The sequence below is a fragment of the Bos grunniens genome, chromosome 5 (assembly GCF_055505025.1).
Source record: "Bos grunniens cultivar Pamir isolate PY7600 chromosome 5, Bosgru_T2T1.0, whole genome shotgun sequence".
Lineage (NCBI taxonomy): Eukaryota > Metazoa > Chordata > Mammalia > Artiodactyla > Bovidae > Bos > Bos grunniens.
In genome coordinates this window covers 116,112,748-116,127,594 of record NC_141169.1, presented here as the reverse complement: position 1 = coordinate 116,127,594, position 14,847 = coordinate 116,112,748, and the positions used below count along the sequence as shown (strand labels likewise).

Here is a 14,847-nt window from a genome sequence, read left to right as displayed (position 1 = left end):
TGCTTCGCTACGGAGCCAGCCACCAGGGAAGCCCAGGAATGAGGATAATAATAACTCTTTCTAATGCTGTTTTACAGTTTGCACACAGCCATCCCATTGCTGATTCCACCTAATCTGTGGCAACTGAGCACTGAGACCCGAAGAGTCCGGGATGAAAGGGGAATCAGGAGGTGACTGGCCGGCCCCCCACCCGGCGGCACGCACGAAGGAACGCGCACAAGGCCACCTGACCTCAGAGAAAGCGGCAAGCGCAGCCTCGGAGAGGAAATCCCATCCACGACGCGGCCGAGGATCTGTATTTGAAAATTTATTGACATGGTTTTCCACAAGGACTGCAGTCGAAGGATCCGTGAAGCGTGTCTGTCTGGAGAGAGAGTGTGGCCCTGAGAATCTCAGTGCTGCCTGCATCCTGGAGCCGCTGCTGGGGGGGCCAGAGGACGCGCTGCATCCGCTACAGGAACCTGATCCCAGCTCCGAACTGGACGCCGTCACAGATCCTGGAAAACAAAGTGCTTTCTCTTAAGGCAGGAAGTCAAAGCTCAGGTCTGCCCTGCTCGCCCCGCCGCTGTCGGCACCAGAGACGTGCACGGCTCAGACACAAGGCCCGTGGCCCTGCCTCTCGGGAGGCCCGGGCCCTCCTGGCCTCCCGGCCTCACCCGCTGGCCCTGGCCACTCCCTCCTCCACCTTCGGAGGATGGATGAGGGAACGAAACGGGAGACACAAATACCCCTCCCTGCTTCCTCCTCTACTCCTGTTTCCCCAGTCCTGACCCAAGTAGAGACAACAGGAGGACCTCGAGCGAAACAGTCACCAACAACAAAACTCTGGGGTGGGTGGTGGGGCGGGTTGGGGGAGAAGCTTTGTTTATTTCTAAGGCTACCAGGATGACCCAGGGAGGTCGGGGAGGGAACTGGCAGGAGTGCAGAACCCAGAAGAGTCCCAGGGTCTGGCAACAGCAGAACCCACAGTCCCGCAGGGTTTGCCCCGACCACCGCTTGGCAGCCTGCTCCTCTCACAGGAAAGAAAGGATGCAGGAGGTCACGCGGGTTGCAGCATCTGTCACCCACTGAAACTTTCGCAGGTTCCCTTCTGTGTGCTGTTGATCACCAGCTGACAGGCCCCTGGGCCCAAGTTCAGATGGGCAAGGGGGCCGAGCAGCAAGGAGGCGGCTGTGGTCACGGCAGGGTCCTGGGAGCCGAGCTCCGCACCCAGACGCACGCGTGCCCGAGGGCCTGGCAGTGTCCATGACGGCCTGGCCCCTGTGCCAGCCGCATGCAGCACACAGGCGGAGAATCACTGGCCGAGGTGCGTTCCTGGGACCCCCCCAGTGATGTTGATGCCCACCGGGCCAAGAACTGCCCCCCAGCACGGAAGGTGGTCTCCCGCACTGCCCACCTGCTGGCTGGGCTCAGAGGCAGGACCAGGGCTGTATGATCCTGGGGTCACAACGCCAGGAAGCAGAAGCTTCCAGCGAAAGCGGAGTTCCAAATCCCAACCGGCAGTTGATGACGATATGTTTGTGGAACACGGCGTGTTTTTGCAAGTTCTGACAGTTTCCAGAAAAACTGGACAAGAACAGCCCCCTCATTCAGAGGAAAGCTGATGTTTCAGTGTCACAACACCTGTGCCTCCCCGCTCCCCATCCTTAGAACTTAAGATGCAAGAAAGCTGACAGAAAGTGGTTTTCAGCCTGACTGTGAGCCGGGGAACAAAATAACCAGATCAATTAAGAGACTCGAGACAGAGAATCACTGCTGTTGCCAGTGACCACCTGCAGGGTCAAGGGTACTCACTGACAGACGGTGTCAGCAGAAGTCACCTGACCGGAAGGGACGCCACAGTCCAGCCCCAACGTGACCCTGAGTAAACCTCACCGCTGTCCTTAAATGGCAAAGACCCACAGTCAGGACACGACTGTGTTTGCACAGCTTAATTCCGCTGAAACCCAAACAACGTGTCTTTACCTTTTATATTTCCGGGTCCATAAAAGGGGGCCCAATGCCTACGTTCGCTATTTAGGAAAACGTCTGAAACAGGCTACAAGATAAAAACAAGTCAAGTCCTAGGTTCACATGTTCGCTATTTAGGAAAACGTCTGAAACAGGCTACAAGATAAAAACAAGTCAAGTCCTAGGTTCACATGGTTCAGAAACAAGCAGGCATTCCAATAAAGGCTCGTTTACTCGGACTATATAAACAGATTAAACAACTTTACAAGTGCATGTTTATGTTCAGAGACCGTATAAACGTGTCACAGGAAAGACACCTGCCACACACACCCAGAACGGTGTGGCCGATGCCAGGAGCATGGAGACAGCCTCACCAAATGCCCCTCATCCTGTTCTGTGTCCCCTGTAACTTGTGAGCTTGTAACTCAGGAGGCGCCTCAGAAATCCCCCGTGTCTTCAGTCGCCCCCTCCCGCCGGCACAGTCTCCGGCCCTGCAGGGTCCCCCAGCATCAGGCTCCCATCATCCCCCTGCAGGCCCCGGGCCTGATCTGGCACGGGCGACTCCGCGGGAGGCAGGCTGACGAGGGCCAGAACTCAGAGACCCTGGTGTGTGCCCGAGGGGAAAAGGCCAGAGGAGACGCGAGGGGATGCGAGTGCCCGGAACTCAGTCCCCACCCGGCATCAAGGCCGCCCCACGCCTCGCTTCTGCCCCTGCAGAAGGGGTGCAAGCTGGCGCCCGCAGGCATCTCCTGCTTGCAGAGTCTGCGAGGAGAGTGGACCCAGCCGGGCTTCCTCAGAGCCTCGGATTCTGGGAGCACAGCGACACCCAGTGGACTCCAGGGACGCTGCAACTACACTTCCAGTGGGAAGGATGGGAGGCCTCCCCAGAGTCAGCAGGGCGGGCCCAGGTCACACAGCCAGGGACAGGCAGGGGCTGGCCCTGCAGCCCACCCACAGCTCAGCCAGTCGAGGGGCCGTGGCCACTCCTCCGCGGCTGACAGTCACGGTGAAACAGTAGAGCTACAGCGAAAACCCCACCCGCGTGTCCAGGCTCCCCTGAAACAAGGAACATCTATGACCTATTTACTTGTATGATCGGGACTAATATTACACACGGTTAATCTCCATCAAACAATCGTCATGGAAACAGCCTGGGTACTCTCTGAGACAGAGAAGCTGGTAGCGAGTCAAAGTGTGAATGAGGAGACAGAGACAGTTTTCATCTTTGCTTTTGCCCGCGGTGTGGCGCAGCCTCACGGCAGGGGTCTCTGAGCAGGTGGGTGGGGTGCTGGGCTCCTCTGCTGGCATCGGGGGTGGAGGGAATGGCGCGCGCTCTGGCCTCAGCGGGCTGGTGCTCCCTGGCACCCCTGACGGACACACACACCATCGTCCTGCTCACCCAGGCACATGATGGCTTGAGAAGCGCCGGCTGGAATGGTTCTCCGTAACTCCATCCCAGGGCGGGTGCAGGGTCAGCACCGCACCTCGGCCGCTCCCTGCAAGGATTCAGTGAGCACCTGGGTATTATGCCAGGGAGCCCTGGGTCCACACCTGTGGCAGGCAGGTAAGATGTCACCTAGTGCACAAGCCTGGCTCTGGACAAAGTGCCCGATCCCCCACACTGCACTCTCCCTGAAATCAGGACACATCACCCACCTCTATTACATGTCTCCATCACAGTGAGCCAGGTGGCAGCCCCGGGCACACTGCAGACGGGGAGGGAGCGGGGGGACGCGGTGTGCTTCCCAAGGGAGCAGCTGGCCGGGGTGACTGCACCGGTCACAGCAGCACCATGAGGAACAACCAGCCCTGCTGACGCCGCACCGGACACGGCCTGCACATGAGTGGGCGCTCACTCACTCAGTCCCCAGACCGGCGGAGCGCTCACTGCCACTAGTGCCCGTTCTCTAGACGTGAAAACAGAGGCCTGCAAAGGTCACGCCCCTCACCCCAGGCCACACGGCGGCCGAGCTGGCTCCAGAGCACACCCAACCTGAGCACCCAGACCCTCCTCGGCTCCGCTCTGTGCCGAGAACAGGCAAGGCGTGCAGAGGCGTTAACCATGGTCAGAGCCGCAGACCCGCGAGGGCGTGGGGAGGAAGGGCTCCGACATCACGGGGGGCCCCGGCCCGAGCCAGCCTTCCAGCGAGACGAGCAGGGCAGACTGCACTGGGCCAAGGGCCACAGAGGACTCAGGTGATGGCTGCTGACCCACACCTGAGAGCACAGCCTCGTCAGAAGGTCCCTGACACGGCTCCTCCTAGAACACCGTCACCCAGCGCGCCGAGCGGAAAGAGGAGGGAGCAGAGGCGGCACGAGACCCCCTCCAACACCGCAGACCACAGCTTGGCACTGGATGCCTGGGCAACGACGACTCAGCATCACGGCGGATCACAGACAGAACGCCGAAGATAAAAACACACAGCCGTCGAGACTCTGAAGTGTGTGCGTGTGAAGATACTCAGAGGTTAACAGAAACATGTGGCCTCCCCACCCGCATAAGCTGAGGCCCGAACCCTAAGCTCACGTGACGGGACCTGGGGAGGTGACCCAGTCACCACAGACGAGGGAGCTTAGCCAGGACGGGGTCCTTGGTGGGCTCAGTGTCCCTGTGAGGAGAGACACCAGAGAGCTCGCTCTGTCCTCAGGCGAGGATGCAGAGAGAAGGGGCCATCCGCCAACCAGGAAGGGCGCCCTGGGCCACAAACCGCACCTGCCAGCGTCCTGACCCCAGCCTTCCCAGCGCCCAGACGGTGAGGAATCCACGTCTGCTCTCTAAGCTGCCAGTCCGTGGTATTACATACTGTGATGATGTTATCTCTGGGCTTCTTAAACTTTCTAAAACGCAAACCAAACACTTTAAGAAACAGAATTAATTTCTTCTTCAGCACAAATCAATGACGGCTGGAGAAACTCCAGACAGCCGGGTCCTCTGCTGCCCAGAGAAGGCTCTGGAGGGCGCAGAGCTGCGTCCACCCCAGCCTTTCGGGCTCCCGGCCTGCAAAGGCCCCACGGCAACACCTCATCCCCCTCAGCACAGACCAGCAGCGCAGGCCACCACCTCCAGCCAGACCGCCTGAGGGGCTCCCGCTGCTCGGCAGCAAGTGCAAATAGCGTGAGGTGGGGGGACGAGGACACCCCACAGCCTGTCCTCCAAATCGGATGGAAAGAAAAACCCCGTGGAGGAAAATCCCTGTATTTTCACTCCTTTGCCAACTATTCAATTTCTCCTAAAGTCCTGAATCTTAAAGGCTGTTGGTGAAGTGACTGCTGCTGCTGAGTTGCTAAGTCGCGTCTGACTCTTTGTGACCCCATGGACTGTAGCATGCCAGGCTTCCCTGTCTTCTGGAGTTTGCTCAAACTCCTGCCCATTGAGTCGGTGATGCCAGTGATGAAGCAGGCTCAGAGCACAGTGACGGGAGAGGCCCACGTGCCTCTCGAGAGGACCCCCGCACCTACCTGTCCCCGCGCTGCACGCCCATGGGGACGCAGTAGTTGAGCTCCAGCCGCGCGATGTTGCCCAGCCTGAGGACGATGCCCGCCCCGTAGGACCAGCGGATGCACTCGGCCAGCTTCCGGATGTGGGCTTTGGGGCCCTCCCCTGAAAAGAGAGGGGAGGGGGGCGTGACCAACCGCACGTGGCCCCCCACGCGCTGTCTGTGGACAGCCCCGGCTCTCTCCGCGTGGCCTCCGGTCATCGTGAGAGCCAGGTCGAGCTCTGTGAGGAGAATGCACGACAGTGACACCAGGTCCCAACTCAAGACAGGGCTGGGGACCACACCACCTCGCCGCCCAGGAGGACGCAGGCCTCAGTTCTCTGGGCCCGGCGCCTTGTGGCCCCTTTTCTGTACCCCTGGGCGCCCAGGAAGCCTAACTCCAAGCCTTGGTTTCCAGACACCTCCCATGTCTCTGCTGCTGGATATGTCTGTGCCCCTCACCCAGCCCTGAGCTCCGAGAGGAAGAGACCGGCTCTGTAGCCTTAACGACTGGCACAGAGTTATGTTTGCTCGAGAAATGTTTGCTAAATAAATACCTTTTTTTTTTATTTGGCAAGAGAGCACCAGATGATTTTCATGCATGTTTCAGTCATTTGGCCAATCGCTTTACTCTGGGCATCGTATCAGATGACGTAGGCATTGAAGGTGAGCACGCGTGTGCACGCTCAGTCGTGCCCAGCTCTTCGTGACCCTATGGACCGTAGCCCACGAGGCTCCTCAGTCTGTGGAATTGTCCCAGCAAGAGTACTGGAATGGGTTACCATTTTCTCCTCCAGGGCATAGTTGGTACATTTAAAGATGACATAATCTAAACCAGGGGCTTCCCAGGTGGCTTAGGGGTAAAGAACCCTCCTGCCAATGCAGGAGACATGAGGGACGAGGGTTCAATCCCTGGGTCGGGAAGATCCCCTGGAGAAGGAAGTGGCAACCCACTCCAGTATTCTTGCCTGGAAAATCCCCTGGACAGAGGAGCCTGGCGGGCCACACTCTATGGAGTCAGACACGGCTGAGCAACTGAGCACAGCAATCTAAAGGAGAAAGACACCTACTCGCGTCCCGTGCCTTTAAACACAAGGTCAGGTGTGCCGACTGGCTGCTAAGGAGTCCAAGTCTTACCGTAGTTGAGGTTGCAGAGGTTCCCCGCGTTGAGGAAGAAGTGTGTCCTGAAGAGCTCGCCAAAGCCGCCCTGGCCGGGCCGGAAGGGTAACGGGGTGTACAGGTGCAGCCCACCGGCCCAGTAGGCTTCCCCGCCCAGGTAGTCACCTAGGCAAGGAAGGAGCACAGATCAAAACGAAGTCACAGGTTCAGGACCACCCCGACTGCCCACCAGGAACAAGAGTGAGGGGTGTGCTGTGATCAGGACACACTCCATGCCCGGGCCACGAGCAGCTGCTCTTCTAACCGCTGAGGCCGTCAGCCTCCTTTTAAACAATGTTTCTTATTCTCTTTGTTTGTTTTATAATTTGCTTTAACTGAAGGAAAAAAAAAGCTAATACGTCATTTAGGAAAGAATGAAACCAGTAATTGATCGTATCTGTGAAATGCTTACAACAAGCGAACTAATGGAAATCGCTTTCTCCGCAACTGCAGATGACTAGATCATTGTTGCTTGACAAATGAAATGCATTATTCTGCAGAAATTTCAAGACCGCACTACAGAGAGACAAAATGCAGAAAATGTCTCCGCAGTTTCTGGAAATGGTCAGACTAGCTATTAACCCAAAGGTACGGAGGGCCAGCTCCCCACTGCACAAGGACGCTGTCCCAGCTCAACGTCTTCAGAGAAGAGGCTCGTTCTCAAAGGTTCATGACCACGTGGGGTTTTTTTTGTTTGCTTACATAATGCATAATAATACAAATTACTTCTACAATTGTCCCTACTATTTCAACTACAAATAGCCACAACATTAAAACAACAACAAAACCCTCTGAATTGTTTATACTTTGTTACTAAATACTATTTGTAAAGTGCCTCAGTCTCCTTTAATACAAAATGACCCGACCATGACAAAGAAAACTGCAGGTTGTCTCCAAGATTAACCTCTCAAGGGATGAACTGCTTATTCGAGACTCCAGTGTCTCCTCACCCCGGTCAGCACTGGAGTTCTAGAGGGAACAGCAGACCGAGAGCAGGAGGTCAACCGGGCCTGATGTTCATTTCCCAGCAAGTGCTCCTCTCCTTCCTTAAATAACCTCTTTATTCTCATCACGGGAGTATAAAAAAGGAAATTCTCCTTTAATTTCTACCATTAAGAGAAAACCAGCTAACATCCTGGTGTCCTTCCTTTCAGTGAATTACAATGAAACATTAAATAAGAAAATAAAATGTAAGTATATATATACATATTTTTCAGTCCTGATTTTTTTTTTCATTTACTGTACTATAAGCACTTCCCTCTAAGACTGCTTATTCTTTGAAAATGTGATTTTGATGCCTGAACAATCAGATATATGGACCATAATGCAATGACCTGTGGTTCGGTCGCTAACTCATGTCTGAGTCTTTGACCCCACAGTCTGTAGCCCACCAGGCTGCGCTGTCCATGAGATTTCCCAAGCCAGAATACTGGAGTGGATTGCCATTTCCTGCTCCAGGGTACCTTCTGGGCCACAGATGGCACCTGCCTGGGCTCCTGCAGGCAGTCTCCCGCACTGGAGGCTGATTCTTTACCGACTGAGCCAGCAGGGAAGCCCGATGTGACGGCCTACCCTTGACTACTGTCCTGTCGGTGTTCAGCTTCTTGAGAGTGGACGTTAACCTGTGATGGGCTTTCCTGCACACGCACGTTTTTAAACCGTCTTGAAGGATAATATACACACAAAAAGCACACACATCCTAAGTGTACAATGCAGTGAATTTCCAGGCCCAGAACACACGATACAGTGAGCACCTAGACCAAGAGACAGACACGCGCAGCGCCCTGGGAGGCCCGGTGCTCCCCTCTAATCACCACCCACGCCAGGGCAACCGTCAGTGTCGCCCGACAGCGCAGAGCTCTTTACCCGGCCGCCACACTTTGCACAGATGGAACACAGAGTGGGCACCTGCTGGGGCTGACTCTTTGCGGGGAGGTGTATGTTTCTTAAGTTTGTTCAGGCCACCCCATCAGTGGCCCTAACTTGCTCGTCCTCGTTGCTATATGATAAACCACAGTGTGAAGACACACCGTTGAGCTGCCTGTCCTATGGCTGGCGGGCATTTGGGTTTCCAGTTTTCAGTGCTGTTATCCACGTGTGTTGGTCACTCAGTCGTGTCCAACTCTTTGCGACCCCTACAGACTGTAGCCAGCCTGGATCCTCTGTCCATGGGATTTTCCAGGCAAGAATACTGGAGCAGGTTGCCATTCCCTTCTAGTTCTTGTATACATATATACGTTTTAGGCTCCTGATAAATATTGTCAAACCGCTTTCATAAAAAGTTACGGCGATTTACACCCTTACTCACAGAATCCTACCAATGGCCTTTTAATAGGTAATTAAATAAAACATCACTGTGTTTTAATTTTCAGGCAAACGGAAGACTCCAAAACTTTTATCTAGTCACTAAATAATACTTGCTACAGTGAAAAAAAGAAATTGTTACTTTTCCAAGAGAAAAGGACAGACTAATAAAAGCATCCTAAAAGCAAATGAAAACAAGTAATTTATATTTTGTACAAAAATTTATGCTGTGGATGATCATTATTTTTAATAATATAAGAACAACAAAGATGTTTAAAAAAAGTTAAGAAAATCAGGATAGACTATTTTATAATATAATAACATGTGTCCTATCTAAATGATGTTTTTCATAATACATGGCAATTCTCTAATAAAACGTCAGAGACTGGAGAGAGTTCCCGAAACAGGATGCTTACACTCTGCTAGACAGACTATGACTGAGCACCATATAAACCCCTGAGGATACTCAAAACCCATCGATCTAGCAATTCCAACCTAGGACTTTATATTATATAGTAAAACTTATAGATAAGCACAAAGATTGAGTTAGGTTATTCACTGACACACAGTTATCTAAAATAAGAAAAAAAGAAAACAGTCTAAATGTCTAACACTTGGGATTTGGTTTAGAAAGGTCACAGTATGGCAAGAACGTGAAATATGCAGCCATTAAAAATGATAAGGCTTTTATCTTTCTGAGTCATTGCTGGTGGGAATGCAAAATGGTATTGCTATTTTGGAGGACAGTCTGGCATGTTCTTACAAAGCTAAACATAATTTTACCATACAATCCAGCAACTGCACTCCTTGGTTTTTATCCAAACGAGCTGAAAAATCTTACGTCCAGATAAAAAAAAGCTGCACACAGATATCTCTATCAGCTTTACTTGTAATTGCGAAAAGTTGGATGTCCTGCAAGCAAGATGTCCTTCAATAGGTGAATGGATAAACCACCCTGTGAAACAGCCAGGCAGTGGGGGGAGTATTATTTGGTGATAAAAAGATATGAGCAATCAAGCTATGAAAAGACACAGAGGGCCGAGTCACTATATTGGACATCTGAAACAAATACAATGCTATAAACCAGCTACACTCCAATTAAGACACACACACACACACAGAGCTCCTTAGACACACAGACACACACACACACACACACACACACAGAGGACATCTGAAACGAATACAATGCTATAAACTAGCTACACTCCAATTAAGACACACACACACACAGAGCTCCTTAGACACACACACACACACACACACACACACACAGGACATCTGAAACGAATACAATGCTATAAACTAGCTACACTCCAATTAAGACACACACACACACACAGAGCTCCTTAGACACACATACACACACACACACAGAGCTCCTTAGACATACATACACACACACTGGACATCTGAAACGAATACAATGCTATAAACCAGCTACACTTCAATTAAGACACACACATATACACACACACACACACACAGCTCCTTAGACACACACACACACACACACGTAAACAAAACGTGATAAATACATTGACCAAAAGAGGGAAAAAGATACAGAGGAACCTGAAATGCGTACTGCTTCGTCAAAAAAGCCAGTCTGAAAAGCACATGTACTGTGACTCCAACTATATGACATTCTGGAAAAGGCAAAACCAGGGAGGAAGTCAAGGTCAGAGGCTGTCAGGAGCAGAGGAGGAGGCAGGGAGGAGGGAATGAACAGGTGGAGCACAGCGAATGTTCGGGGGTGAACGCTCGATGGACGCGTGCCGTCACCCATCTGCCAAAACCCGGACACTTCACAGCACAGGCAGGGGATGCCCACGGGAACCATGTGGCTTAGTTGGTAGTAACAGGTCAGTACCTGGAGAAGGGAATGGCAACCTGCTCCGGTATTCTTGCCTGGAGAATCCCATGGACAGAGGAGCCTGGTGGGCTAGAGTCCATGGGGTCGCAGAGTGGGACACAACTGAGCCATTTAGCAGCAGCAGCAACACGTCCCTGCTGGCGCATCAGCTGTGACACCGCCCCACGCTAACAGAGGGCGCTGGTGAAAAAGGGTCCCACGGGCGTGTACGGTGAGCGCTGCACTCGGTGCCCAATTTTTCTGTTAAACCTAAAACTACTCTCAAAAATAAAGTCCATTACACAGGGTATAGAGTCGACGACATTTTATGAATCCCTACGCTGCACAACTAAAATTTATGTAATATTATAAACTGACTATATATCTCAGTAAACAAGCTTAATGTAAACGTGTGAAAAATTTGCAAAGTGCAGAAAAACACTTAAAAAAAAATGTCATTCATCAGTCCCATCACCCAGATAAAACCATAACTAATGTTTAGTTATATTTTCTCTAGGTATTTTTATAAAAATGCATGTTTATTGTTTACTTTTACTATATGCATTTTTTAAAATTTTAAATAAAGTACACTACTTAAAAAAATTGTAGTTTGTAGCCAGGACATGGAAGCAACCTAGATGCCCATCAGCAGATGAATGGATAAGAAAGCTATGGCACATATACACAATGGAGTATTACTCAGCCATTAAAAAGAATACATTGGAATCAGTTCTAACGAGGTGGATGAAACTGGAGCCTATTATACAGAGTGAAGTAAGCCAGAAAGAAAAACACCAATACAGTATACTAACGTATATATATGGAATTTAGAAAGATGATAACAATAACCCTGTATACGAGACAGCAAAAGAGACACTGATGTATAGAACAGTCTTATGGACTCTGTGGGACAGGGAGAGGGTGGGAAGATTTGGGAGAATGACATTGAAACATGTATAATATCATGTATGAAACGAGTCACCAGTCCAGGTTCGATGCACGATACTGGATGCTTGGGGCTGGTGCACTGGGATGACCCAGAGGGATGGTACGGGGAGGGTGAAGGGAGGAGGGTTCAGAATGGGGAACACATGTATACCTGTGGTGGATTCATTTCAATATTTGGCAAAACCAATACAATATTGTAAAGTTTAAAAATAAAATAAAATTAAAAAAATTGTAGTTTGTCAATGAGATAAAATAAGCAGCCATAAAAAATGATAAAGTACTTATTCTTATAAACATCTTTTCATATACTGTTACTGAGGGGGTGGTAAGTATATATTATTTTGTAATTTAAACAAACAAATACAGGGTTCAAAAATGAGACGTAAATGCAGCTTCGGTTTTTTTCCAACATGGTGTATTCTGGGAAAGGACAGACCTTCGCTCTGTGGCCCGACGCTGTGCATGCTGAAGCCCCGCACGCTGGTGGGTCCGCCAAGGTAGAACCTGGAAGAGGGAAGAGCTGTCAGAGGAAGTCGCTGTCACACACCGCAAGTGCAGAGGGCACGCTCGCTTCTGGGGGGCCCACATCGCCACGTGCTGCACATCTCAGGACTGGGGAGATGCACGCGAGAACGGAGAACGCCGTTAAAACCCAAGCTTTGGGGGCGGGGAGATACTTCATTATATTAAAAATTGTATGTTCTCTTTGAGTATGAAAGAAAAAAGTTCATACGGGTTATCGTTTAGTCGCTTAGTCCTGTCCAGCTCTTTGCGACCCCCATGGACTATAGGCCGCCAGGCTCCTCTGTCCATGGGATTTCCCAGGCAAGAATACTGGAGCAGGTTGCCATTTCCTTCTCACGTGGATCATCCCGATCCAGGGATCAAACCTGCATCTCCTGCATTGGCAGGCAGATTCTTTACCACGGAGCCACCAGGGAAGCCCCGTATATGTTATAGAAACACAGAGAAACATTTAAGAAAGTAATAAAACAATCCTGTTATTGCAAGCAGGGCTAACATTTAGGATTACAGTGAATCCTTAAACAACCCACTGGCTTCCCTTGTGGCTCTGACAGTAAAGAATCTGCCTGCAATGCAGGAGACCCAGGTTCAGTCCCTGGGTCGGGAAGATCCCCTGGAGAAGGAGACTGCAACCCACTCCAGTATTCTTGTCTGGGAAATCCCATGGACAGAGGAGGCTGGTAGGCTACAGTCCATGGGGTTGCAAAGAGTCAGATACCACTGAGCGACTTTCACTTTCTTTCACTTGAACAACTCAGAGGTTAACCCAAATATATCCTGCGGTCAGTCCTCTGTGCCTGGGCTTCCTCCACAGCCACAGATGTAACCAACTCCTGGCCACGCAGTGCTGCAGTGTACTGCTGAAGGATGCCCACCGACAGGTGGACCCCCGTGATCAAACTCACGTTTGTTCAGGGTCAAAGGTACTTACTGTTTATCAATTTTTTGTGAATGTGTATTTGTGTGAGAGTATATACATACAAATTTATGTACACATCTGTATTAAATTGGTGACATACTACATTTTGCATACATTTTTGCATCCTTCTTGTTTTTTAAAAATCAGCATAAAGCTATACAGGGTATTTTGAAATTAGCTTAAACCTAAAAACTAAATTAGAATGTGAAATAAGTGCTCTCCTAAATAGGTAAACTTCTTTTGTAAGAAACCAACCAGAAAGATCCAAAGGAAGCCACTTGCAAACCACCCATTCGTTTATTATCACTTACCTATCAGCAATGCTCGACGGTTTATCACCCATGGGTACCAACATGCCACCCCAGAGAGATGCGGAAAAAACCTATTGAAATAGAAACAAACAACCGTTTTCTTCCAGCGTTTCTTTCCTTCCTAGTATCAGCGGACAGAAAATGCGCTGAGGTCTGGTCACGGCCCCGCGTGTCCAGTGCGGAGCTCTGGGCTGGGGCGTGAAGGCTGCAGAGGGGAACGCCTGGCTCGGGCAGGGGAAGAGCCACAGCTCGAAGCGTTCTGAGGGTATCTGTGTAACTCGCAACTTCAAATTTCAAGACGTATGAGACATAAGCAAAAAAACAAGCCCAAGCCCTCAGCAGGGCCTGGCTCTGACACTGGGCAGCACCCTCCCTTCTGAGAAGCCAAGCCCAGTAGCCATGCCACGGCCAGATGGAGGGGGACCAGGCCCCGACAAGGGAGTCGGCATCCAAAGGCCTCTGTGGCTTGGCCTCACGTCCTGAGGGTGCCTGGCATCTCAGGAGAGGGAGGCAGCAGGTAAGAAAATGCTACAACTAAGAAATTCAGGGCTTTGCTGGTGGCTCCACGGTAACGAATCCACCTGCTGATGCTGGAGACACAGGTTTGATCCCCAATCTGCGAAGACCGCAGGTGCTGCAGAGCAACTAAGCCCGTGCACCCCAACTACCGAGTCTGCATTCTAGGGCCCAGGGGCGCAATGATGGGAGCCCTAGAGCTCGCACTCTACAATGAGGGAAGCTGCCACAATGCGAAACCCTCACAATCTGACCAGAGAAAAGCCTGCAGAGCAATGAAAGCCCGGAATGGCCAAAAATAAATAATAAAACAAAGGAAAAAAAAAGAAATGCAGAGAAACACACGTCCAACCCAACCCTTGGGGACAGCACTTTCGTCTGACAGGTCAGGGTCGGGGCGGTGAATGATCCCATGCAGGGATCTGATCTTCACGCCATGTCATCCCTGCCCAGAAATGCCCCGGTGATGCCTGAGACCACAGTGGGCCCTCTGGGCTCCTGACCCCTGGCCGTCATCATGCGCCCCGGCATCTCCTGAGCGCTCCCCACAGGCTTCTGCCCAACTTGTCCTCTTGGACATGCAAAGTCCACATCCTTCAAAGCTGCCCAGAGGGCTCTTTTTTAGAAGCTTCTGTAGGAAGAATCGCAGATGAAAACCGGGGCAGAGTGGGCAGAGAGGGCCAAGCGCACATTCTATTCTGAGAAATGCGTCTTTGCTCAACAACGGGACAGACTGCTGCAAAACAGGGCGAGGGGCTGGAGCCTGGTGCGCGGTGGGGCGGCCGCCCCTTGGACAAGACGCTCCTGGCAGACTGTCCTCCCCGCCCCGACCCCCCAACGGTCACGACCTAAGGGGCGGGGGGCGACAAGGAGCACTGATGCCCCGCC

The 14,847-nt window shown here is 51.5% G+C and overlaps 1 protein-coding gene across 1 annotated transcript in view; it reads right to left on the bottom strand.

Moving 5' to 3' along the window:
• Positions 1-292: 292 nt before the first annotated feature.
• Positions 293-14,847, bottom strand: part of SAMM50 (SAMM50 sorting and assembly machinery component) — a 30,906-nt gene continuing 16,351 nt past the window's right edge. Inside the window, exons 11-15 of the mRNA XM_086403203.1 lie at positions 13,444-13,514; positions 12,125-12,192; positions 6,564-6,710; positions 5,410-5,551; positions 293-497 (exon numbers count right to left, since the gene is read on the bottom strand). Coding sequence (XP_086259329.1) covers positions 452-497; positions 5,410-5,551; positions 6,564-6,710; positions 12,125-12,192; positions 13,444-13,514 — 474 coding nt within the window. The 3' untranslated portion in view covers positions 293-451. The remainder of the gene's footprint in view (positions 498-5,409; positions 5,552-6,563; positions 6,711-12,124; positions 12,193-13,443; positions 13,515-14,847) is intronic.